Consider the following 27,175-nt stretch of genomic DNA (forward strand, 5'->3'; position numbering starts at 1 on the left):
TATCTATCTATCTATCTATCTATCTATCTATCTATCTATCTATCTATCTATCTATCTATTATACAAATGTCTCTCTAGTGCTTTGTCAATTTGCTGCTTTAGGCCCTCAGTGGGAACTAGAGATGAGCTTTTGGCTTCCATTCTTTCCCTCCCAAGTGTCCCTTGGTGCCTCTTACCCTGGATGGAGAATGATCCCCCACATGCGTAATCTTCAGGTTTTATCACAAACACCACGAAGAACTGCTCGTCTGGAAAATCCTTCTTCTGTGTAAAACATAACAACCTCATGATTCCCAGGTAAGAAAGACAGCCAGGAGGAGAAAGTCCATGGGGGTGAGGGGCAGTAAGAGAAAGGAAGAAAAGGAAAGTTCACCCCTGCTCTCTAAGTCCCCAGAAAGGGCTTCCACATTCTTACGGTGTACTCTAGACCATCCATGAACATTACTTCATCAAAGAAATGAATGTAATTCTCCATGTAAGGTACATGGAGAATCTCAAAAATCTGTGCCCACTTGAGGACTCAGTACTACAAAAAACACAATGAGCCATAAAATCAATGACATAGATTAACAAATGATATTTGTACATACATGTACATATAAGCACACATGTTTGAGATGGTCTTGCTATGTAACCCAGGTTGGTCTTGAACTCTTGATCCTTCTTCCTCAGCATCTTGTGTGCTGGCATTACAGGCACATATCCGACAATTTGTCAGTTTTATTTTAAATTCTAATTAGAAGTAACTAACTTGTCTAAAATCATGCAGTGAATAGTTAAAGTCAGGGAGACGAAGGACCTGGTAAGGAGGACTGAGCTATGGCTCTAGCTTTGACTTCTGTACCCGGGCCACTTAGTCCTAGTTCAGTGTTAGTCCTCATTCGTAAAAGTAGGGTTGACAAGATAACTATATGTTATAGTTTTTTAATCCAGGCATTTTTGTCATGCTCAAATTTCTGACATTGTGTTTAGTTCACTGAGAAAATGTCTAAAATGGAAGCACAAGTCCAGAAGAGGAGGAGTAATTTACTGCCAAATACGCTGAAGGTAGACATGATAGGTATGGCTACTCTTCGCCCTTCATTAACCTGGGAAGAGAGCCGATCAACTGAAAAAATGCCTTCCTAAGAACAGCCTGTAGGCAAGTCTGTGGAGCATTTTCTTGAGTAACGATTGATGTGGGAGAGATCCACCCACTGTGAACGGTGCCCTGGGAAGGTGATCTGGGTTGTACAAAAAGCAAGCTGAGTGAGCCATGGAAAGAAAGCCAGTAAATAGCGTTCTTCTGTGGCTTCTGCTTCGGTGCCTGCCTCCAGGTTCCTGTCTTGAGTTCCTGCCCTTGCTTTCCTCCATGATGAACTGTGATGTGGAGGTGTAAACCAAATAAACCCTTTTCTCCCCAAGTTGCTTTTGGTCATGATGTCTTATACAACACTAGGAAGCAAATTAGAACACCTACTGTTTTTATTATTTTTTTGTTTTGGGGGGGGTCTTTGCTGTTGTTTGTTTGGGAATCACATCATTCTGGCATGCTGAGGAAGAAAAAAAAACATGAAAAACAAGACATCTAGAGTATTGAATTTTTGATGCTCAAAACCTGAAGTTTAACTGATAGAAAATTTTAGGTCTCATACCTAAATTGTACTTAGCTTCACTCTGTCTGCTGTTGTTTATTAATCAACAAGCAATGTTGCCTTAAGCTACACAGACTGACCAAGTCAGATTCAAGTCAGATTTCTTAAGAACCAACCCAGAGACTGGGATGGAATGTCTTTTGAAATACGTGACATACATAATATGTGTACATTTTTGCTATAAAATATCACTGCAGTAACAATTTAGTTACAAATGCCAAAAGGGCAAAGTACTGCACAAATAGGAGACATATGCCTTTGAACCTGTTATTCTGCCCAGAGGTGAATCCAACTTTTGGTGAGTTTTACTGGTAGAAATTATTATAATACATTCAATTGCTCTAAATGGCTGTTAGCCTAAATTGCTTTGCTGCACCGAATAAATTGTAACCACCTGGCCTTATGCCTATATGTGACCTGTCAGACATATGTCCTACTGCACTACAGATTCCCAAAGACCCCCAGGGGGAGAAAAAATATACCTGGAAGGGTAGCATCGCCCACTACCATTCAGGCACTGACCACAGGCAGAACACTATTTGTTTTTAAACCAAGCAGAAAGAAAAGAGCTCCAAGGTACACAACAGACAGCCATTTCCTTTGATCCTGGCCCAGTGGGTAAGTGATTATCAGTTGTGACCTCATGAATGTTGTGACTTCAGAGGCAATGTCTCACCTGTAGTGTGATGGCAGCTTTCTTGGTCATGGACTGATAGACACCGTTGAATTCCACATTGTCGTCCAGATCATACACTGGACACTAAAGCACAGGAGAGACAAAAGAGAGCCCATCAGCACTGTCACAGGATGCTACTCCACACGTATGTGTCAGGGCTGTGCCACCTGGATCACAGGCCAGGGGAATCTTACTAATCTAGACAGCATGGAAGCTTTTTGCAGAAGTCATGAAATGGTCCTCTTAAAACCTGGACTTTGCAGGTGGCATACGCCTTTAATCCCAGCACTCTGAAGGCAGGAAGATCTCTGTGTTTGAGGCCAGTCTGGTCTATGGAGTGAGTTCCAGGACAGCCAGGGATACACAGAGAAACCCTGTCTCAAATACCAACCAAACCAAACCAAAAAAAAAAAAAAAAAAAAAAAAAAAAAAAAAAAAAAAAAAAAAAAACAAACAAACAAACCAAAAAACACCTTGGACTTTGACCTAAAATTTCAGAGTCATTCTGTATTGAAATGAACTATAAAAAGATCGCCTTTAAGTATATAATGTTTATCTCTCTCTCTTTTGAGTAACATTTTATGATCCAGAAAGGATCTGATGTTACACCAACAACCTAAAAACAAACCAGGTGGTAGGCTTTTATTTAATTTTTCTCATTGACCTCACAACTGGGTTTTCTTTGTTCTGTCATAACCTATTTTCTGCCCACCATCTTTTCTTTGTCTTGGTGAGAAGACAGCTACTTCTTATCGATAATCAATGTCAGCAAACCCAGACTGCCCACTTGTGTGCATGGAATGTTATTATTTGGGGAGATGAGTGTCAAGAGGATGACACAGTCCCCACCCTCACACCCATCTATTATGGAACACTGTAATCTTAACCCACCAGGGGGCTGACAGTATCAGGGCTCACCATGATGTTCTGAACCGAGATGACTGAACATGGGTAAGCCTTCTCAGACACCACTTTGATGATAACGGAGTCCACGTCTTTAGGAAATTTGTATAGAAAAAACTAAGAATGAGAGAAAGAGAGACTCGATTTATTAATCGTAGGAAATATTTAAGAAACTCAAACCATTCCACATGCATGGATTGTTTTCTCTACCACTATGTGTGAATTTTAGATGCTCAGTGACTGGCCACTGTTTCAGCTATCCATTCACCTCATACGTATCGAGTAAAGAACTGTTCTGTACATTCTGTGGCAGACGTAAGGAAGGAAGATAGCGGCGAGGGTGAGTGGCCACTTATACAAGGCCGCCTTTTCATTTTATGATAGGGCCAATTCTTATCAACGAACGTATACTGCGCTTCATTTCATTTCCCATGTAAGCATTCTGCTGGGAGCTCCTTTTAAAATCAGGGATACGTGGGATGTAATGTCAAGCAGCAGTTTTTTACTGTGTGAAATATAAGAAAGTCAGAATTTCACTTTGTATTCCTATATCCTCTTCAGCAATGCTGTTCTGAGAACTAATTCAATATGGACTGTCAGAATTAAGGAATGCTTCTCACATTCAGGTTAAGAAATCTTTTCATGCTTTGTATGACTGCGTTTTGGAGCTTGATTCAAACACACACGAAATAGGGTTATTCTAGAGGAGGAGCCTAGAAGTCCCAGAGTGGCTGTCAAAACAGCCATACTTTATAACTCAAGAGCGTTACTCTTCGCAATGAGTTTCTATTGCTAGCTGGGTTGTTTTTGTAAACAGCCCCGGTTTTTGAGCACTTATAAGTTTATCAAGCTATTATCAGCCTTATTTATATCTAAATTGCTAAAAAGTTCAAAGAAATGTTTGAGACCCCTGCCTCAGAATATGTTTTAATCAGAAAGAAATATTTTATTTGTATGTTTTGCCTGCATCTATGTCTGTGTACCACATGTATACATATATGCAATACCGCAGGAGGCCAGAAGAAGATATTGTATCCCTAGAATTAGAGTCAGCTACAGCTATGAGCCACCATATGGGTACGAGGAACCAAATTCAGGTCTTTTGCAAGAGCAGCAAGTGCTTTTCATTGCTGCACCACCCATGCAGGTCCCCTAAATATCACTCGAATTTAAATGGTCAATAACTATTAAGATGTACACATCATGCCTGCCGCCTTGCCACTGGGCATCAGTAGGTCATAAGATGACTTTCACAGAAAGGAAACTTAAATCTTAGTTTTGTTGTGTGGCTCAGCTGGTAGGGCGCTTGCTTGGCATGCACAAGATCTAGAGTTCCATCTCGAGAACCGCAGACAAAAGTGGGAGTTCCTCTGCACGGGTTTGGGAACACCGCTTTGTACATCTACCCCTAACATTAACAGTGACATCACGTTAATCAGCCATTGTAGAAGACAAAGAGGTCTTGGGTACACAGATGAGCATGAAAGGAGCCAGGAAAGTTGAGCACACAGCAATGAGGCATGCAGCTGACTGTGACCACCTTGTGATCCGTTGCTGTCTGATGAGACAGGATCTGCCCATATCCTCCAGAATTTTTGTTTTTATTTATATGAGACCCTTTCCCCCTAAATGCAGAGCACTGCTTTTACCCCATAAAACCCATCCTTTATGAATGATGTCACTTGTGCTTTATAACAGCCTAAGTTATCTTAGGGCCGGGCCAATCCTGACTCCACAGGCCTTATGTTTTACTTCAGTCAAGCTCCCTAGACCCTAAACCTATCTCTGGGTCAATGGTATCCATTCTTGTGAAAGAAGTCACATGTGCTTTGTAAAGAGTCTTAATGCAGACATGTCTTACAGATGCTGTGCACTTGCGACTAAGTCGTTATCTGAGTCCTTTTTTCCCAAAACTGTGCCAATGTAAAATGATTTGGGTCAGACTCTAGAAGTCCTGGTCCAGCATCAGGATAAAACTGATAAAACCTGGCTGAGCTGAGTTTCATTCCTACCTCACCCTGACATTTTTGAGTTTTCTTCCCCCTGCCTGCTGTAAAGCCCGCAGGAGAATCATCACAAGCCATGATGTAGAATTTATACCACAAGAACAGGCAGAAGCTACAAATCAAGTTTTGACCTGCCCTGAACTAGTTGTTAAACATTTACGCACACATCAGTGATTGTAATAAATTTTCAAAAGTACATAATACTTAATCACCAGTTTTACGATATTCAAAATGAAAGCTACTTAACCACTTATAAGAAAAACATATTAAAGTCTTCAAAAAATATATAGGATAAGTATTGTGCCATATAGACCAGTCTTTTCTTTCTGTTTCGAGACAGTGTTTTAGTATGTAGCCTAGGCTAGCTTGGAACTTGCTATGTAGCTCAGGCTGGCCTCTAACTCACATTTCTCTTGCCTTGGTGTTGATGTTTAAAGTGGTAGTATGAAAGTATGAATGACTATATAGGGCCAGAAACCTATTTTGGACTTGTTATAGTATAGATTCTTTCAGAAACTATGAGAGAGGGGGAAAAATAGTCGGAAATGTCATTTAAAAAAAAAACCCCTTAAAAATATCAAAATTTCATGTATCTCTTCTGCTTGTGGGTTTTTTTTTTTTTAATTGAGGAGCACATAAAAATAGCTAATTATTTTTTACTGACAGGGGACATGAATTCAATCTGCCAATATTACAGCAGGAATGGAATGGAAATCTATCTTATTTTTATATTTTCAGAACAACCATTTACATATCTGTTTGCTGTCAGCCTTTCACCCTCCCTCCCTACCCCATCTCAATCACCAGGTCTATAATCACAGTTTGTGTGTATCTTCCTCTCATCTTTCCCACAGCACCTAGTACAATCTCACATCCCTTGGGACATAGCAGACACATGATTTTACTCAATGACGTATGTAGCAAGGGACACTGAAAATAAGTATCAGACTTTTCATTTAATCCCAGTAAAGGTGGTACCTATTAAGTGCTGTGTCCAAGATCCCAGTAGCAACCAAGAATCCAAAATGTAAGAGCAAGGATATAATACATGCTGACTTCACTCTTCCTGTTACATGGTTTCTGTGTACAATACCAGCAGGTGGGTTCTTGATAACTGTTGGAACCTTTTACTTACCTGAGGTTGAGAGGGGCTGGCAGTGAAGTAAAAGGCGACATTTGTCCTGAGAAATATGAGGGAAAAGTGAGAGAACGAAATGAGTTGGCAAGCAATAACAAATCACTTAAGGGAGAACCACCTTAAACTAGATGGCCAGCATCTTATCCTTTTTGAAGGACATTTGGTTCTGCAATCTGATAACCTTCGGGGAACTTAGTGTTCTCAACGATAAAGAATGATGAAAATGAGGAAGAAGATTGCTTTTACATCTCTAAATATCCATGGGGTCATACCTACATAAACGCCTCATTTTGTTTTATGGTTGCCTTTGCCTTTGGACTCTTAAGGTAGTAATCAGTCAAGCTTGATCATGAGAAGTGGGATGCAAGGAGGGACATGCAGGCCTGGGTCCTTTTGAATAATGTAAGCACTGCTTCACAATAACTGTAATGGATTCACAGCAAAAGAACAGTGCTTTAAAAACAGAAAACAGATGGCCACTGTGGGACTAAATCGGCAGGGGTAGCAATAAGCTCTTCTTGCCCCGAACATCTCTTCAGTCCCCTGCAACACCGGTTGCAAACTCCAAAATTTCGTTGTCTTTGGCCTTACGCTTTGCCTTTTAAAGCCCATCATGAAATAAAAGCACCACCCAGAGAACACACCGAAGTTACTTGCTTTCTAAATAGAAATTTACTGCGAATTATTTTATCATATTCTAAGACAGCAAGGATCCAGGCACAGAGCAGTGGAAAGTGCTAGAATTTTGCAGGAGACATAAGTTTTGGTAGCATCGAGTGCTGTCTTGTGAACATCTGCGAAGCACTTCAAGAGGCTGGAAAACACAAAGGCAATTTTGTTCTCTGTAAGGGCTGCTCTTTTGCACACGCTCTTTGCGGCTTTGACCTCATCATTAGCACTGTAGGTGTGCCACACTTGAGCTCCTAAGACTTACTAAACAGCCACTCTCCCAAGGTACACCTCTCCTGGCATTGTTGAGTCTGAACTTAAACTTCTGGCTCCTTCACCGTCTTGATTCTCAAGGGCCCTCTGAAGACATTTTTTTTTCCACTCTCAATTTTCCTTTTACAAAAATGAAATAGTTTAAAAATTAACCATTTATTTAGAATGGCATCTCAAGACACTGAGGCAAAGTACATATAATAAGAGGCATTACTTAGAAGTCATGAAATTTGAGCACCATTTATAAAGGTAATGGCTGTTGGTTGGGCTGTCATTGGTCTGGTCTCAGAACTGAGCTCACAGAAATGGATGCAATTATTATACATTAACCTTTGACACAAATTGTTACCCATGTGGGAACTGGTTCAGCAGGAACACAGTAGTAAACTGTCATCTAAAGATGCCAACATCACTATCAAATGAAGTGGTATGTGTTGCAGGATATTTGATCCCATTGTGAACCCCAAAATTGTGAACTGTAAAACCTTGTTTCTTTGGTGTGGTTGAACCCTATCACATACCTTTAATCTAAGAACTTTCCATACACAGGATTTAATTAAGTTAACCCTAGGTCAAGAGGCAGAGCAAGAAACCAGTTGACAGGGATTAAAGAGCAGGAGAGACTTTGAGTTTGAGGGGTATTAAGACAGCATGGAGAAGTAGAAAGAGCTATTAGCTTAAGCTCTAGCTTTGGCTTAGATTTCAATTCCTCATCTCCCTGGCTTTTTAGGTTTTGAGCTAGCAAGCCTTGGCCTTGGGCTTTTTGGCCTTTTGCTCCTGGATGTCAGCTGAACTAACAAGCCTTTGACTTTTTTCCATCCTGACCTGAGCTGAGAAAGAAAGTTAGCTGGTTACTTTCTCTGCCTCTCTGAGCTAGCAGGTTTTCACCCCAGCATCTAGCTCCTGTGTCTTTACTGGTAAAATACAACAGTTAGGATTTTCCTTCTTTTAAACAACAGGCATGTCCACTTGAGAGTCCACAGGCAGAGTAAAGGCCAGAAGTGCTATGTTATGTGTAACCTGGGAAGTGTCCTTTCAAATCTGGGAAGTGTTGCCTGCTGTTATCAGGGCAACATGGGGCCTTCAATGCTCTTATTGCCAAATCATAGGAATGACACTGACTTTCCAGGTTGGCAACAGTGTGGGGTTTCCTGAAGCTGTCTTCGTGCTTTCACCAGGAATTTGACTTTTATAAATGTCTCCCATGATTTGAGTTCCAATTGTAATACTGGATCAACATAAACTTTCTGGTTTTTTTATTTTTTGTTGTTATTGTTGTTTTGGTTCCTTGGGTTTTACTGTGTTTAAGGCAATAAACATTTAAGCCTTCTGTTTTTTTGTGAAGCTACCAGTAGCTACAAAATAAACAGTATGTCCACGGAGATGAAACTGTATCTGCTGGTGTGGCCCTGACTGAGGTGAGCCGCAAGGTCTATTTTCTCAAAGGCTTCCGCTAGTCAACAACACAGAGCTAAGGGAAACTCACTGATACCTTTAGTGTTTCAGCAAGAAACATCAAAGTTTCCATTCCTTTGTTTGAAAATGAAACACAGGCAGGAAACAAGTGCTTACACTAGAGACTAAAACCCGTGCTTTAGCTGTTAAAGTAAAGAGAGAAGGGAAAAGAAACAGATACACGAGTCAAGAGAGGAGATACCTACAAGAAATATGGGGAAAAGAACGGGCACAAGGGTGCTCAGAGGGATGGGGAAAGAAAAAAAAAGTTTTACAGAAAAGTAGCAAAATAGAAGAAGGACGAAAAGGTGAGTGCATGGAAAGCCAGAGACAAACCTCAGTAGTTTTGAGTGAGGGACCAAAGAGTCACAGGACCTTGGCTCAGATCAGTGAGCTCCTGCCAGGGCACAGTGGGTGTTCCAGATCCCAGCTTATTTGTTGAAGGAAATGATGTATACTCTGCACCGTGGACTTCACACTACCATTCCCTGTTGTCGGCTGATTGCCATCTGTCCATGAGCTCCCTTTGTACCCCAGCCCTTCAGACGGCCTCTTGTTAGCTCTCACTCTCCAGGCTTTACCCTTCTGGTGTGTGGAATGTGCCCTTGTGCACCCGTATTCCACTATTTCTCCTTTTCTCGGGGCCTCTGGGTCTACAAATATCAACTCTCTTATCAACCGGCTTTGCATGTTTGCTCCTTCACTTACAAACAGTCTCCTGTCTCTATCTTTTTAAAATAAGTAACAGAGCAATCCACCCAGGTTCTTCCCTTGCTGCCCTTGCGCCCGTGCGTGTGCGGGGGTGAGGGGGTGCCCGCTCATGCGCACCTGTTCATATGTACCCACACACGTGAGAGGCAAGAGGTCAGTCAATGCTGAGTGTGATTCTCTACTGCTACCCACTTTATTTTTCTTAGTTAAATCTTTTATTTTATTTTGTTGATGCTTTTGTAGATGTTTACAATGTATGTTAAACATATCTGCCCCTGACTCAATTCCCCTGGCTTCCCCCTCACCCATATCTCCCTTCCAGTTTTAAGTCTTCTTTAAAAATAACCCACAGAGTCCAGTCAGTGGTGGCCACATGCATGTGGCCGTGGGATTATCCACTGAGGCATGGCCCACCCGCTAGTGGCCGTCCCTCAGAGAAAAGTGACTTTCCCAACTGTAGCTGCCATCAAGTGTCAATAGCTCCTCAGGTGGAGTTGGGGGCCTCAGAGTTCCCCCTTGTCTTCATGTTGGAATTTTTTAAAGATTTATTTTAATTTTCATGTATGTGTGTATGTATTTGTGTGAGGTGCCTGCAGGGCCAGAAGAGGGTGTCAGAGTCCCTGACTCGAGTTACAGCTGGTTGTAAGCCACATGTTGGGGCTGGAAACCAAACTCTGGCTCTCTGGAAGAGCACTAAGTACTGTTATTGCTGAGCCATCTCTTCAGCCTAGTTATGCCGGAATGAAGAGAGCCATGCTCTGTATGTAATAGATTATGTTGGAGACAGTTGGTAAAATTTGTTACTGTTAAAAAAAAAATCAAAATTTCTTTTGTATGTGTGTGCTTTTGAAACAGGATTTGGTGTATTCTAGGCTGGCCTCAAACTTTCTTTGTAGCTTAGGATAACGAACTTCTGATCCTCTTGCCTCCTCTGTCCAAATGATGGAATTCCAGGCGTGTGTTCACACACGCAGTCTATGCACTGTTGGGTGGCTAACTCAGGGCCATGCATGCGAGTCAGGCACCCTACTACAACCCCACAAGGCACCGAAATTACAAACAAACTTTGCAGGTTAAGACCTAAAAAATATCTACTGGAACCATAAAGGTAGTAAAAATGGTACTGGGACAAGGCAATAGGAATTAATGGACCATGGGATAGGCAGGATAGAGAGAACAGGGGGCATGCAATGAAATTCTGGGGTACAGAATCTGTTTGACACAGGACCTGGTGTAGCTCAGGCAGGCCTCAAACTTGCTGCATAGCTGAGGATGACCTTGAACTTCCTCCTGCCTTTACTTTCCAGACGCTAGGATTACAGGTCACTCTCTCCATTGGCACTAGTTGTCATTCTTTCCTACCCGGACTCTTTCACCGTCCTTCATCACTTGGTCAGTTCCGGCTGGCTGTCCCTCATCTTAACTGCCAGCAGGTCACAGTCCTTAGGGGAGCCCTGTGCAGAGAATTGCCCACCCCTGCCCAGTCTCCACTTTCCTGTTCCTCCTCTCACCCATGACTCTTCATCTCTGCTAGTTTTCTCGGCTCCCTTTCAGTGTTCTCTAGAATTCCTGCACAGAATTTTTCTTTTGTTTTATCTGGGTCAATTCCTTAACAGTCTGTGGGTTGTCTTTCTGCTTTCTAGTCATAGAAGATCCCTGCTGTCCACCATTTATTTTGGCCCTTCATGAGGAGTTTGCTAACATACTCTGGTGTTTGGAGAACACCACACCCCAAGCAATAGGAAGAGGAGGATAATAAAAGGATAATATAAAAGCAGTATCTCAATCTATCAAAAGCCATAGCCATATGATGGACACGCAGAGGGGAGGTAATGAAGAAGTGTGCTCTTCATTACCAAACCATACTTTTCTGCTGAAGATAGCTTCCCATCCACCCCTCCCCCTGGTTATCTTGAGACTCTATTGCCATGGGGGAAATAGATTAGCAGCCTGGGACTCCACTTGGTTTGGGCTTTGCACTTACCATTCTCCTCATAGTGCACTCAGCAGCCTGTTAGATTAGGACCCCCTTCCTGCATTGAGCTGCATGCACACTGACCTCCAAACAAAAGAATAAGTTTCTTCTCACCTTAATGATCATCAAGAATGGGTAGTTTCTAGTTAATGTCACTTTAGGTATCTCTGAGCATGACATGGGTGTCTAATCAGAGTCTGAACTACTTTTGGGTGCATGCACAATAAGGCAAACTGTATCTCCTGAGTGAAGATTTAGGAGGAATTGTCTGTTTACCATCTTAGGTCTATGCATAGTTGGCCATGATATGATATCTGATGCATCACGAGAAAGGACATGCACAATGACCAAAGGCTTACATAATCTATGCTTGTCAATCAAAATAGAACTCCCTGTGATACCCCCTTATTAACCGTACTCCTTCTTTTCTTGAATTCCACAAAAGGGAGCCCCAAATACTAATCAAGGCCTTTGGGTACTCTCTCATGGTCTGTGACTCCTAACCACATATTTCTGATCTGTACCATTGATTTTCTTTTGAATAGTTTTTTTGTTTGTTTGTTTGTTGTTGATCTAATCTGAAATCTGGGTGCCTTTATTTCAATTTCTTGAAGAAGAGGTCAGAATCTAAAAACACCTACCCCAGACTTCAATCATTGGTAGTGCCTAAAAGCTAGCCAGCAGGTCTTCTGCTCCAGCTGCTGTGAAGTCTCCTTTTCATGCACCAAACCAGCGAAGCCCTTAGGAACAGACCAGCCCCACAGCTTTGCAGCCCAGGTGACTGCCTGTACACCGGACTGCTGGACCACCGTGGTGAGAATCCAGTGGCTACACCTAATTGGTAATGATACACCTTACTGGTCATGACATCTGGCATTCCCTGTAAATCATTAAGGATAGCTGAGGATCGAAAAGTATCTCACTCAAGCGAAGTTCTATTAATTTGTACATTTCAAGTGCTTTTTCTAACCCAAGGAGACAGGGAGAAGAAACGAACTGAACACCATTGACCAGGTTCTACGTGAAGTAGCTCCTGCTTGAGATTGGCCATACAGTCACAACCATCCAATCTTCATTTCCTCCAACCAAATGTGGTGTCATACTCGACCCTCCCATTTCCCCTTTCCTTCATATTCATTCAAGTTTCGTGAATTTCACGTCTTACATGCCTCAAGACACCTTCTCACTTTTTACCTTGGCAATTAATTGTGTCAGCCTTCTAACTTCTCTGCACCCAACACTGTCTCCTTCAATCCATTCCTTACACAACAGCACAATGTAGACAACTGCATTCTCAATGCTTCCCTACCTCATGGTCCAGCAGCTACCTGTTCCTACAGCACTCCCACTGTTCCCTGACTACAACCCTGAACTCTCATGACACAGAATGACCCATTGCTGTTTGGCGTTATTGGGAAAATGACAAACAACTGTGTGGTAAGAGTGGGAGGAACATTTAAAGGTAGAACTGCCTTACTTTAAAATCTGAATTTGAATAAACCAATGCTTAGCGCGCTTGAAGAGTATATTTACGGAGACATAAATTTGGGATGGATTTAAATGGAAAGAAGAAAGAATGTGTTAAGAGGAGAAGAACTTAGAAGAGGAAGCCAGAAGCAGAATCCAGCTTTGCTTTTGCCACTTTCTGTCTTTGTGAGTTTGGACATGGACTTAGATCTCTGGACCCCAAAGCTGGATGTGGTGATGCACACTTCTTGCCACAGCTTCTTAGGAGGTAGAGGTATGAGGATGGTTTGGGCCTAAAATTCCAAGGCTAGCATGGCAACATGGGCAGACCCCAGTGTCAAATAAGAACAACAAAAATCTCTAGACATAAGCAAAATTTGTTCCTTATGTATTCTAATCTGTTATTCTGAACTGTATGGCACACACTTCAATGTCAATACTTGGAGCCTGGTTTATACCACAGCCCTCATCTGGACTGCATGACTACAGTCCTCTGGTCACCAACAAAGTTAGTGAATTGAAAAAGGAAGAAACAAAAAAACAGGGCAGAATAGATTTGCTCAAGTCATTCATTAACATTTGCATAGAGCAATGACCTCCCATTCAAAGCAGTCCTTTCTGAGGGGTTGAATTCCCTCACTGAAAACCAGCCTTGAAATTCACATAGGCTGTAACAGATCAAAGGCACAACTGGCAAAGGCAAGGCTTCTCTGAAGGTTCAAGTTCAGCTCCATTCAAGCAATGCCGGACTCACCTGTAAAGATGGCTGCTGAGCTGACTAATTTACAGGCAAAACAGAGTAGAAAGCTATGTGCACCTGCTTACCGGAGCTGGAAGTGCTTGACTTTGGTGACCAGCAACGTATAGTGAGCCCCGTGGGGAGCCATGGACGCTACATCTACGAAGATCAGCTGCTCCAAAGGGCCAGTCTCATTGGTTGCTTTTGAAGGACACAGAGTGCGGCTGACTTCCTGGTAGTTGTAGCTCCTTTGGTATCTGAAGCAGTGGGTGCGGACAAGATCAGTAAGGAGAAGGCAACACAACGAACAGGGCCCAGGAGACTGCTACCTCACTCTACTCCCCTTTAATCTGGCTTTGCGTCCTTATGTTTTCAGTTTCAGCTGGGCCCATGGATAGCAATCCTGGAACCCCCTGTTGTTGGCATCCACTGTGTGGCATGGCCATAAGGACTGTTATATCCTGACCAGTAGACTTAACAGTGTTTATACGGCATTAAGTCAGACCCCCAAGTCATTCAGGGAAAAAACACCAACATTTGAGGGAGGGGCTCTCCTAATTAGGCAACCAGTGGAGTCTTGTCTTCTTCTTTCTTTTTCCCCGTTCCACTGATTTCAAGTTCAAACAGTCAGAACTAGTACTCAACCCGCAAATTCCCGAAGCTTTAAAAACCATGTAACAACCCCTCAGTAGATGCCTATTTCTCTACCTCTTCTTGGGCTTTGTATTGGTCCCACAGTGCTTTAATGAACTCTCCTTGGCAAAATAGGGTCTCTGCCAGGTCAGAGACTTCCGTTGGTTTTTCATAGTGTCTTTGGAACCTCCCACTTGGCACTGCTGTGTAAACTCTACTGAGTGGAGAATGCAGACAGAGGAGGCACACTGAAGAATGGAGTTGGTGCTGCTCATATGTTGACTGGCTATGGGATAATCCATTTTGCAAAAAAAGGAGAACAGAATATTGCGGTAGGTTTTCAAATGGTGTAAATTCTCCCAGGTGCTGAAAATGTAGAATGTTTATCTGAAATTCAGAGAGGATGGAAATGGATAGCACTGACCAGTCACAGGGTATGCACTGTTTACATTTGGCATGCACTACCCTGCCATTCTAGTGTCTTGACTTCTCTTCTGGCTAAGATGAAAACAAAACAAAACAAAAAAAGAATTAGCCCCCCAGCTAAGTCAAAGGACATTGAAGAATGTCAAATGTAGTGACATTGCCTGGGCGGAGAATACTCACAGTCCTTGGAAGGGCAGAGGAACCTGCCAGGACAACACTTCTTTCTGCTGGCGAACCACAACCAGGACGGGGTAGTCCAGGTTCTCAGAGGAACTGTTCACGTGTACCCGCACAGCTGTCACCTAAGGCAGGGGAAAGCAAGCTCACTGATTCCTGACAATTCTTCTCATGACAGGTAACCCAAATGCCCCAGTTGTCTTTTATTATCCAGAGCGGGTCTCAACCCTGACCACATATTGAAGTTGCCTCAGGAAATAACTGATGCTTGAATATAGTCTGCTTAAAACTCTGATTCAATTATTCTTAGATGAGGCCAAGTTATGGAGCCTTTAAATAGCAGGTTGAGAAGTCTGAGCTGAACAGTCAACATAATAACCCCAGAAGAGAAAAGAAAGATATCGATGTAATTTTTTTCTTACTTAAATGTAAATACAAATAATATTAAAACCACAAACAATCCCCAAACCACCTCACAGTCTACAGGGCTCCCAGATGCTGACAAACTTTGAGTATGGTAAATCCTTCTCACTGTATTCCATTTTTTTCCCCCTAATGACCTGATGTTCTGTTGCTCCCTCTTCAGCCTGCAGCACATCCTGTAGGGGCTGAATCCTCTCTCCTCCAGGGTAAACAGGTCACTAACAAGCCCTTTAACACCAGCAGGTCACAACTCTGCCTGACAGCACATAGTCCAATCATGGATGAAGATGGGAGATAATGCTGCTCCTGGAACTACAGGCTTCATGTTTTTTGTTTTGGTGTTTTCCTTAAAAATTTTAACAGTACAATATAAAATATAGAAGATGAAAAAGAAAAATAAAGGCAGGTAAAAGAGAAAATAAAACTTGGTTGTCCACATGACATTTTTTATTAATGGGTCTATTGCCTTTATGTCCTCTTGGAAGCTTCTACATCAGGGGACAGTAAATTGGCTCAGCAGGCAGGCCAGTGGCTAAACAACTTGCCTTGAAACCTGAGTTCAGATCTCTAGAACCCAAGTAAAATGCTGGGTAGGCCAAGTCTCTGTGATTGCAGCCTTGGGACATGGAGACATGAGACCTCTGGAGAAAGCTGGCTAGAGACTGGCTGTATTGGCTTTGGGTTTGACAACTGCCTCAGTGAATAGGCTGGATGAGGTATTGAAGATGCCTCTCATCGACTACCTCCAGGCATTCACCTACACTTGCAAAGGTGTACACACACACACACACACACACACACACACACACACGCACGCACATGCACACACACATACAAACACAAACACACACACTGGAAGAATAAAAAATTTAAAAAAGAAAGTCCCTAGTTGAACCCTGAAGATCTACCAGATATTCTGAGTGCAAGCTGAGTGGAAACAGACCAGCCTGTGTGCTGTACCCCAGCGCTTCCTTCTCTGCCTTCTCCCTGACCAAGCCGCTGCTTCACATTTTTAATGTTAGCACGGCCGAAGCGTAATTTATTAATTTGATAAGAAATGCTTGCTCCTGAGAGAGCATTTCCTGTTTCAACACTGGGTTTCCATGGAAATTGTGCTGCAGCTGATAATTGCTCAAACTATACCTCTAGTGCAGACCTCTTGGTTGAACTCTGAGATTGCCACAGGCCTCTCAACCTCAGCGTGGCTACCTGGGATCTCCCAGTCCCCTCACTCCTGACTCACACTGCTCTTACCTGGGCCTCCCTCCCTGTCAGTGCTAAGCTCAGCCCTTGATGTCCTCTTTGACAGTTTCTTTTCTCTACTGATTTGAGTCCCTCTTCTTGATCTCTTCCGCCAGGGCTACCTTCCCTAGGATGTCAATTTCGTCTGTCACCCCCGTTTACATGGATCTGGAAAATTTTCAGTCTCATGCTAAAGCAACAGGAAGACTACAATAAATAGTTATGGATCGTTCAGCTTTGATAACTATTAACAAGTAAATTTTTATTTTATTCATACTTTCTATTTCTGCACCCTCCTTCACTGTATTCTGAAACACACACACACACACACACACACACAAGTGTACTACTTAATCAAACATATCAATGAATATCTCTAAGAGATAGGGCCTTCATAACAAAACCCATCAGCAGAGGCTGGGGAGATGGCTCAGCAGTTAAGAGCATTGGCTGCTCTTGTAGAAGGCCCAGGGTTGGTTCCTGGCATCCATGTGGTAGCTCACAACTGTCTTTAACATCAGTTCTGGGGATCCAATGCTCTCTTTTGTCCTCCAAGGGTACCAGACATGCATGTGGTACATACATGTAGGTAAGTATTTATACAAAAAACTTAAAAACATAAACAGTGTAATCTTACTTAATACCAAGTCAATGTATCTGATATTTATGTGATGTTTGGAATTTTTCAGTTGTTTTAGAAATTGCTTTTTCTCATGTTTTTTTTTTTTAAACTGGGCTCAAATTAATTCTATCCACACACTGCACCTTGTTTGATACCAATACTTCATTCTTCTTCCGTAGTGAATAATATTCCATTGCATGACTATATAACATTTTATTTATCTATTCCTCAGTTGGTGGATATTTATGTTACTTTCACATTTGGAGTATTTACAACTATACTGTAAGGGAATATTTATGTATCAACCTTGTATGAATCTATGTTTTAATTTCTTTTTAGTAAATACTATGATTGGATTTTTGAAAGAAATGGTAACTCTATGTTCAACTTTTTGAGGAACTGCCAAAATGTTTTCCAGAGTTGTATCATTTTACACTGAAGTAATTTACGTATCCAGCAAATGTTCCTAGTTTCTTTACTTCTTTGTCAGCACTTGCTACTATTGTTATTACAGCCATCCTAGTGGGTAAAAAGCTGTATGTTATTGTAGACTGTACAATAGTTTACTTTTATTTCTTTGTTTCTGTTTTGATTTTGAGACAGGATTTCTCAAGTAGCTCAAGCTCATGATCTTCCTGCCTCAGTTTCCCAAGTGCTAGTATTATACATGTGTGTCCTCGTGCCTAACCGTGCCTAACCCATATTTCAGCTATTAGTTGAGCATCCTGGCTGTTCAAGGAAGCTGCCAACATTGTTTTCAGAATTCTCCGGATCCGAGCAGAATACCTTAGAAACTGGTTGACTTTTGAAATTATAGTGCAAACGTCCCCAGTGCAAGGCAGCATATGCTTTTACAGGGAGGTTTAGCCTATCCTAAACTTTAAGCAGTCAGAATCCAGGCAAACAGAAATGGGCAAGTTTCTTCTTCAGTATGCCTCTTCCTTTTTTATTCACTTAGATGCAACCTCCTTCTTAGGTACTCAGTGCCAGAGGGGGTTGCTCACAATTTTTTTTTTCACACTTCATTATAAGGCAGCATACCGAATGCTAGCAATTCCAGCCTCCCCAAGGTTGGGAGGGAGTGTTTCTGATTCAACTGAGGAAGAACAAGCCTCAAACTGTACACTTTTAGCAAGTGCTGGTGGGCAGTTGGTGTACGTGGTGCAGGGACTTTGGAAACACTCTTCTACAGCCTGTTTAAACACGATTCTAATCTAGTCATGATCCACTGGATGACCCTATGAGTTACTTCGAGATGCCTGACCACGAGCTCAGCGTTGTTACAGAAACCTGGAAGCTGCTTCTATTGGGACCAAAGCGGGAACAGAACAGATACATCATGGCCGTATTAGGCCCCTCCACTGCTCATCCATCTCCACATCCTGATTTTCCTGGTTGGGTTCTCATAATCCACTTACTTTTTTTATTACTTAATAATGATCTTACCATCCATAATAAGAACAAACCCAGAGATACTGATATAACAAACTGCACAAAGGATACTAGAGTAAAGGATGTACGGTACTGGGCAGTTTTGCATGATGAACAGGTAATATATCAGCCAGGGGAAAGGATGAAGAGCCCTGCTCAAAATCCGCTTCGAATTTCCAAAAGCTGACGAGCAGCCGAGAAAATCAGATTATGCCTACCACAGTGAAGAAGGCTGTGTGAAGACAAAGCTTAATGAAGGGAGGACACGGACCATGCCGAATGGACTCTGACACCTTGTAATAGACCATTTTCAAGGTCTATGATTTTCCTCCCGTTGCTTTCTACTTGTTGCCATGGCAAAACAACAACACATAGATCATGTTTCTTCCTGTGTTTACTACAGGCAGGGAATTGCATTATAGGTAATAGAGAATTATGCAAGTTATTTCTACCTCTGGTAGTGTACAAATCACGCTTATGAAATCTCTGAAAGCTCTGAGACCCCCTTTTTAATCTTTCATGTCATCAGGGAAAAGATTAAAATTGGAAGTGATACATCTTACTTTTATATTGAGAATAAAAACAAATTTAATTCTAAGTTGACTCTGTTTTTTTTAAAGTAATAAGACTGCTGCTTCTGTTGGTTGAAACTTCAGATTCAGACTCTGAGGGGGCTGGATTCCATTATTAAACACACAGGTGTGTGCCGGTCTGATCTTGAAAAACAGACTCTACTGGTAAAACAGCTACATAGTGTTGGTATGTAGTCTCTTTGCTAACATGTAACTGCTTTGCCAACTCTGTTGTATTCACTGGGTGTTTATCTGCTGGTGTTTAGCTCCTCCCATCTTCCTCCTTTTCCTCCCATGTGCAGTGACAGTTCTGGAATTTTGGGTTCTTTAGAAAACATAGAAATATAAGAATATGGTTTCTTTGGACTGTCTGCAGCAGCTGACTATGATTTGCCTCGTGCTCTAGCAGAGGCACGGCTTTGCCAGCTGCAGCTAGTTTCTGTGATGTTTGGAATTCTGAAAATTTTTCCTAGAGTATATAATTGCTAGAACCCTGGTAGGCTTGGTTTGTTGGTAGTCGTGCACAAAGAAGAAACAAGAAGAAACTAGGTATCCTGATGGTAAAGATCAAACTTACCCCAAGGAACTCAACACCCCTGAAGCTGGAAGTAGTCTAAAGATAACTTTGCCCCTTTTCTGACCTCTGGCTTCATTCGAGGAACTCTTTCCTTTCCTGTCTATCCTCTTTTCTCTATTATTTAGTATTAGCAAGCTGAAAGGGTGGAAGAAAAGGGGTGAAGGGTGGAAGAAAGAAGAACTCATACATTAGAAAGCTCCGGTTGCACCCATTCACCCATTCTCCTTTTCTCCCATGCTCCAATTAGTCACTGAGGGTAGACCCTGACTCTGGGAGGGGCTTTGGAATGTACCAAAGGGAACCTTCCCACAAAGAAGGCATGCTAGCTAGTCAGAGCTAGGACATATGCGTACATTTGCAACAGACTGGTATTTTAAATAGAAAAAGAACTCATAATAAACAAAAACCCTAACCAAAGAAAATGGGGTTAAAGATGTGTGTTGGTTTGAATAGAAACGGCCTCATAAACTTATGTATTTGAATGCTTGGCTACTACAGAGTGGCATTAATTGACAGGGGTTAGGAGGTGTGGCTTTGTTGAAGCACGTGTGGCCTTGTTGGAGAAAATGTGTCACTGGGTACAGGCTTTGGGGTTTCAAATGCTCAAGCCAGGATCAGTCTCTCTCTCTCCCTACTGTCTTCAGATCTGGATGTAGAGCTCTTAGCAATCTCCAGCACCATGTCTGCCTGCATGCTGCCATGCTTCCCACCATGATGGCCATGGACTAAGCCAGCCCAAATTAAATGCTTTCTTTTATAAGAGTTGCTGTGCTCATGGTATTTCTTCACAGCAATAGAACATTGACTAAGACAGGATGTAAGCAACATGCAAAGAATGATAATGACCTAAAGACATATGAAAACACACTCAGCACTTTAGACTCATGAGAAAGACAAAGCCTCAAATGTACAAACTTACCATGATCACAAGGCTGTAGAGTAAGACAGGAGCTCTTGCATACTGCTAATAAAAGTGCCATTTCATACAACAACTTGAGGAAGCAAGTGAAAAACAGGAGTCAAAGTTGAAGACATTATCTTTTCACTCCTAAGTTTATAGACAAGAGCTCCACCACAAGCACACACACACCCACACATGAAATCTTGAATAAGAAAGTTCATTGAAAGCAAATGAAATAAAAATAAGCTTAGAGAACAGAAGAACAAAAATAAATACAACCTCCACGGGAGGCTACATGCTGGTTGAAAGTGAGTAACAGGAATATGAATCAATGTGGACAAAGCTCACTAAGATAAATTGAGAGAGCATGGTGACATGCTGTGTAGTCCCTTTTAGGTAAACTGAGAGAGTAGGGAAAGCAATGCTGTGTGTGTGTAGATGTGCATATTTAATAAAATATTCCTACACAGAAAGAATAAAGATCAAATGTGAGACGCTAGAGTCTAGAAACTTAAAGGAATCTGAGAGTTTAACCCATTTGCCATCTTCAATGATACCGGGAAAAGACAGAATCTCTCAATTGGAGATGAGCAACTTGTCACAACACAGAGTGTTCGAAACACTGCCCCTTGCCCAGTATTCTGAACATGACACAAGTAGGTCCAGGTAGATGCCTAGGTATGTACCCTAAGTTACTCAACAGGAGAGGAACCCTGACATTAGAGTACCTAAATATTTCACAACAGACAAGAAACCTGCTTGCCTTTAGCTTTAGAGGAAAGGATCACGAACTTTATGAAGCTGTTTGCCTAGCAAATATCCTTAAAATAACAAAATAACCTTTCCTGTGAGAGACCGGTGAAAGACTGTCTCCACAATGGTTGCCTCCAGGGATGATTGAAAAGGACAGAGGTGATGATAAACAAAAACTCTAGTCTCTTTATGTCTCACACTGAGTCTTTGCACAAATGTTTGTCCCATTACTTTATCTACTTTCTCATTTATCTTTTAGGCTTCATAATAACAAAAAGAAGCTGGACATTGTGGCCTTTGTGTTTTTACTGCTTGCTGAGCAAAGAGTAAGGCTCGATTCTGCATGGTGAGGTTAAAGTCCTAGGATGACCATGACAAAATGTCATAGCTAGGTGCTTTAAATAATAGATATTTAGTCTTTCCCATTTCTGGGAACTCGAAGACTGAAGTTGAGAAGGCAGCAGGGCCTTGCTCTCTCTGAGATGCTGGGTCGAATCCTTCTTTGCCACCCCTTAGCTTCACCCTCCTGTCACCCAGGGTCTCTCCATGCATCCATGTCTTCATGTACTGTTTTGCTCTGTGTTCAAATTTCCTTCTTCTCACAGGGAGACCTGAGATCTCGTATCTCACAGGGATACTGGGGCATGTCTCATCTTAATGACATCATCTTAACTTATCTCATCTGTAATGTTCTACTTCTGATGAGGTGCAGAGTCACAGGTTCTAGCCGGTAAGATCCCAACATAATTCTCTGGGACAACAAATCAACCCATCACTGTAGAGTCGTATAATTTTAAAGCAAGAAGTCATTCCCCAGACTCTACCATTAACCCTGACTGTCAACTTGTACTCAGTTGTTAAAACAAATTAAAAATGGACCCCAGGCCTGAAAAACCCCTGGGCAGAGACAGCCAGGTAGACAGCACTTGTGAACTTTCCCTTCCTTGATTTTTAAAATTTACCTGAGCCAGACGTGGTGGTACGTGCCTTTAATCCCAGCACTCAGGGAGGCAGAGGCAGGTGGATCTCTGAGAGTTTGAGGCTTACCTGGTGTGCAAAGCAAGTTCAGGACAGCCAAGGCTCTACAGAGAAACCCTGTCTCAACAAACAAACAAACAACCCCCCCAGAACAAAAAACAAAACACTTTTACCCGAGATGTTTGCTGTAGATGCCTACATGAAAGAAAAATGAAATTTGAAGCTGATCAACCAAGAGCTGCAAACTCACTTATGTTAAAGGGGTCACCTAGTCAAGTATTTTCTTTACTTCTGCAGGTCCTTTGGCTAAGTGCCTGAACCACTTCTGTTTTGGATCTGGCTAACTGGTAAGCAGCCATTTGCCTCAGTGGCCTCTCTAGACCTGTTTTGTGCCTCAGCCTGCCATGAAACATGACCAGTACTCTTTTTGTGTCACAGCTGGTTGAGTGAAGACAAGACCGCTGACACCGTTGCTGTGCAATTTGTGTGGAAAAATAAAAATAAAAAAAACTGTCCCCAAGTAAAGCAGCCTTCAGTACTGAATCTTGTTTCCCTAGAGGGCAAAGTATCCCCTTTCTGAGAGGCTGCTTTTGCCAAGCTTTCCAAACCTGAGGCAGAGCCTGAACTGCCTCAGTCACAGCATACTTCAGCATTAAAATGATCCCTGTGATGGTATGCATAGGATTTTTGAAAATTCCATCAGCCCAGCTCAGTTTTGGAAAACTGTCTTTTACACTCTTGGGCCACAGTAAAGGAAGATGTGGAGACCTGGGTGTTCTCTCTCTCTCTCTCTCTCTCTCTCTCTCTCTCTCTCTCTTTCCCCGTGCACTAAGGCCACTGTGTGGCCTTGAACAAATTGATATAGAATATCTGGGTGGGCCTCAGTTTCCTCAAATATAGTGTGAGACTTGTGACACTCAGACTACTCACTTCCCTGGGTGGCATCACTAATCAGATGACAGACATGAGACAGTGTGTTTGACCTGCAGGACCCCAAGAGGAGAAGAAGGTGGAGCCACATCACCTATGCACTGGGTTCAGATGGCAGAACTTTGAGCTACTCATCAATCATTATTGACTATCTGCTGTCCCCAGTAGAGACAAGCTTACAAGCCTAAATGGAAAAGGAGAAGGATCCATCTCACGCAGTATCTTAGTTTCCTTTTATGGCTTGGCTTCTAGGAACAGCTCATTCATCTCTTTGAAAAGAGCAGTTTATCCCTTGGGATCTACTTATTTTGTCCACTTTCTCAATGTTTTTAGTCCAGAGTATGTCTTGAAGAAAAATGCTGTATAAACCACATCAAGTTGGTTTCATTATTCTATCAATAACCTAGGTATGAAAACATGTCTACAAGCCTTCATCTTCTGGTTTATTATCAAAATGTTGTATTAAAAGTTTCAATTCCAGCACACACAAGGAAGCTATCACAGGGATGTGTAATTCGTGGGCGGGCAGGGAACACTGAACAACGCAGGCAAGCTGGCTGCTTTGGGAAGATCTTCGTTCATTCAGTAAATATTTGATTCCTTTCTGTGTGAGGCAATGTTTGGACAGCAGCGTAGACATGGTTACTATCTTCCTGAAGAAGGGTGGTTTATATGCGGAGTGTCAGTTAAGCAAGTCATTTAATTTACTTGAAAGTTTCTGGGGAAGAGTACAGAAGAGACCATGGGAATAATATTTTTCCTAAAAGCCAAAAAAGAATATAGAGAAGAATGCAAGAAAAAAAAAAATCCAAGTAAAGGGGAGGCCATTTTGGATAGAGGTAAGGGAGGAGGAGAGGAACGGCAAGGAGTATAATGGAAGAATTAAGAGAAAATCCATTTGTCTGGAGCTTGAGATGCATGCAGGGATGTCACAGATGGGACCGGGGGGGGGGTCTGTCTTGTTAAGAAGGTTGGGGTGTTATCCTAAGAACAACAGAAAGACTTTTGAAGGTTTCAAATGCCACTGCCCTGTTGCCACTGCCATCTCTGGAGGACGCTTGGCTCTACTGCTGCTCAACAGCTGCTTTACACGAGGATCTTTGTGGGAAAGACAGAACTGGCAGCACCAAAAGTGCACGCACATGTCAAAACAGCCTGGTGGGGGTGGGGAGGGGTGGGAGAAATCAGATATTTGTGTTCCACTTGTGAGGTGGAAGGGGCTTTGCCTCCAGCTGGGTCCGTGACAGGATTGCTAGCTTGATGTCACAACTTTCAACAAGTATTTATGAATGTGAGTATTACTAAGGAAATTGACATCTCTTTAAACAATATGGAACTAATCATCTAAGGACAGCTGACCCTTCAAAGTCCATAGGAACAATTCTTGAGACAAACGGAAGGGATCCTAGAAAGGCCACATTGAAGAGTATAGGCCATTTCTAACTGTGTAGTGACATTATGGCAGAGGTGACCTAGCCTTGGATTCTTCTATGACTATCAGATGAGAATTGTGTTTTTAAATGACTCCCAGGTGGAATGTTTTGGCACCTCAGCTTCCTTCCTTGCCATCTGGATCTCTGTCTACGTCTTGGTCCACACAGTCCAGCAAAGGTTCTAGCCTGAGAACCATCCATGAGGACTGGTGGTAGAGCTGGTTTCAGGGCAAGCCACTGCTGCTGGTGGTACAATACCGCAATGGCTTTTTTTGGGAGATGAGATTACCTAAGACGTCAAAGGGACAGATGCATGGCCCCTGCTCAGTAGCCAGACGCATCTACTCAGCACTTTCAACTCTGAGCAAATGGTACAAAGATGGGGAGAGAGTTTATACTATGCTGGTGATGATGACAACAAAAAAGACTTGGTAGTGACAATCTCTAATAACAGGCAAGGTGTTGCCAAGTTGAGCCATTCCTTGGACCATTGAACTTGAACCCTTCCTCTTCTTCACGACAGTTGCTGTACTATCTTGCAGCTTAGTCTTCTTTAATCTCCAAATGCTGTTAAATGTTTTCTAGGCTTGATAACTCATTCTTATGACCTATTCAATATCCTGTGTGTATGTGTCTGTGTGTGTACATGTCCATGTGTATGTGGGTGCACATGTATGGGTATGGGGGCCAGAGGTCAACACTGAATATCTTCCCCCATCACTCTCCACCTCATTTTTTGAGACAGGGTTTCTACTGAACCTGACACTCATCCTAGCTAGGCTGGCTGGCCGGTGAGCTCAGAATCTGCTTGTCTTCGTGCCTTCCCAACTCTGGGGTTTCAGATGCGGCTACCCCAGCCTTGACATGGGTATCTGGGTATCTGAACTCAGGTCCTCATGTTTGCATGGCGAGCACTTTGCAGACTGGGCCACTGCTCTGGTCCAAACCTACTAATAAACTCTCTGCTTTGCTAGTCAGTTGTTTCTCCTATTTGTAGCTAAGGATCTTGCTTGATCCCATGTAATCTTTTCTCCTACATCCATTTCCCTAACAGCTCGAGCTGCTTTGGAACTCCTCTGTCTACAAATCTCCCCAAACCTCTGTGTACCTGGATTTTCCCCACTGTTGTTTGACACTCTCCTCATCCCTCAAGTGCTGCCCTTTGTTACCTCAATAAACAATGCTTTTCTCTTGAAACCTGTAATTCTTCCTCTGATAAAGGGGCTGTGGAAGGAGAAGGAAGACAAACATGGTTTCTTTTAACAAGCGGTGGACAAGAATAAAATAAAATTGTGACATTCCCATGTCAGAGCCCATAAAATTTTCCCAGCCAGGAAATAAATCAAAATAGCCTTGAGTTACCCTGTCCAAAATAAGACAGTTCTTTTAGAGGGACAGAAAGAGTGAGTTAGTCTAGTCCTGTTTGTCATGACTTTTCTTCATAGCTACTCAGTGAAGATCCAGAAATACTAGTTCTTAAGAATAATACCTTGAAAGAGCAGGCTGGGCGCTCAAGCCTATGACACACCGCCCCTGCCTTCAGGAGAACAAACTCTGAAGGGATAAAGACTGGCCTCCTAAGCTCTTGGAGGCAGCAGAATGTCCTGGCTGATGCTGCTCATGGTTCTGTGAAACACTGAAAGAAATACGCCATTTTCACAGTTTGGCTTAGTGCGGGCTCTGCTTGTGGAGATAGATATACAGATCAATGGATGTTCAAACAATTCATGTGGAAAATAACCACAAAGCCCTTGTAATGAAGTCAGACACAAGGTTTTTAAATTTCATAATGAAGACGTGTGACTGAAAGCCTGACCATGGTATTTTGAAGTTATTTTTGTGGTCAAGAATAAGTATAATACTTGCGCTCTTATGGGAGGTAGGAACATTCTGGGGAAAGATGCTGAGGAAATATTCTCAAAAACTTGAGTTGTGTTCTTGGATTTCAAACTAGTTACTTTTTTTTTTTTTTTTTTTTTTTTTTTTTTTTTTTTTTTTGAGATAGGGTATCTCTATGAAGCCCAGAATGGCCTTAGCCATTTGGTCTTCTTACCTCAGCTTTCTGAGTGCTGGGATTGCAGACACAAGCCACTACTGCTAGCATGTGGTTTTGGATAAGAAATTATTAATATATAGCTTCATTTAGTGTCCTTTCATGTAGATGGGAAGCGACTGAATAACTTAAAAGGTCCTTTGAACCCTTAGGTTAAAAATCCTTTTGTTCTTTAGATTTTAAAGACCAGTCTCTGACAGAAAAAAAGAAGAGAGGAAAAAGTCCAATTACATTTCCAAGGCTAAGCAGAATTAATAGACAACCAAGTTGAAGAAAGGAAATTATAGTGCATGAAATCAACACAGACACTTACTGACAGTAAAGAAAACGCAGAAGAAGAAGAAGAAGAAGAAGAAGAAGAAGAAGAAGAAGAAGAAG

The 27,175-nt window shown here is 42.2% G+C and overlaps 1 protein-coding gene across 1 annotated transcript in view; it reads right to left on the reverse strand.

The window, feature by feature from the left end:
• Window positions 1–27,175, reverse strand: part of Sidt1 (SID1 transmembrane family member 1) — an 83,696-nt gene that overhangs the window by 40,903 nt on the left and 15,618 nt on the right. Inside the window, exons 2-7 of the mRNA XM_055624869.1 lie at window positions 14,886–15,007; window positions 13,733–13,903; window positions 6,355–6,400; window positions 3,229–3,330; window positions 2,311–2,394; window positions 177–264 (exon numbers count right to left, since the gene is read on the reverse strand). Coding sequence (XP_055480844.1) covers window positions 177–264; window positions 2,311–2,394; window positions 3,229–3,330; window positions 6,355–6,400; window positions 13,733–13,903; window positions 14,886–15,007 — 613 coding nt within the window. The remainder of the gene's footprint in view (window positions 1–176; window positions 265–2,310; window positions 2,395–3,228; window positions 3,331–6,354; window positions 6,401–13,732; window positions 13,904–14,885; window positions 15,008–27,175) is intronic.

This window comes from Psammomys obesus, unplaced genomic scaffold, assembly GCF_907164565.1.
Source record: "Psammomys obesus unplaced genomic scaffold, mPsaObe1.curated_primary_1811, whole genome shotgun sequence".
Taxonomy (NCBI): Eukaryota; Metazoa; Chordata; class Mammalia; order Rodentia; family Muridae; genus Psammomys; species Psammomys obesus.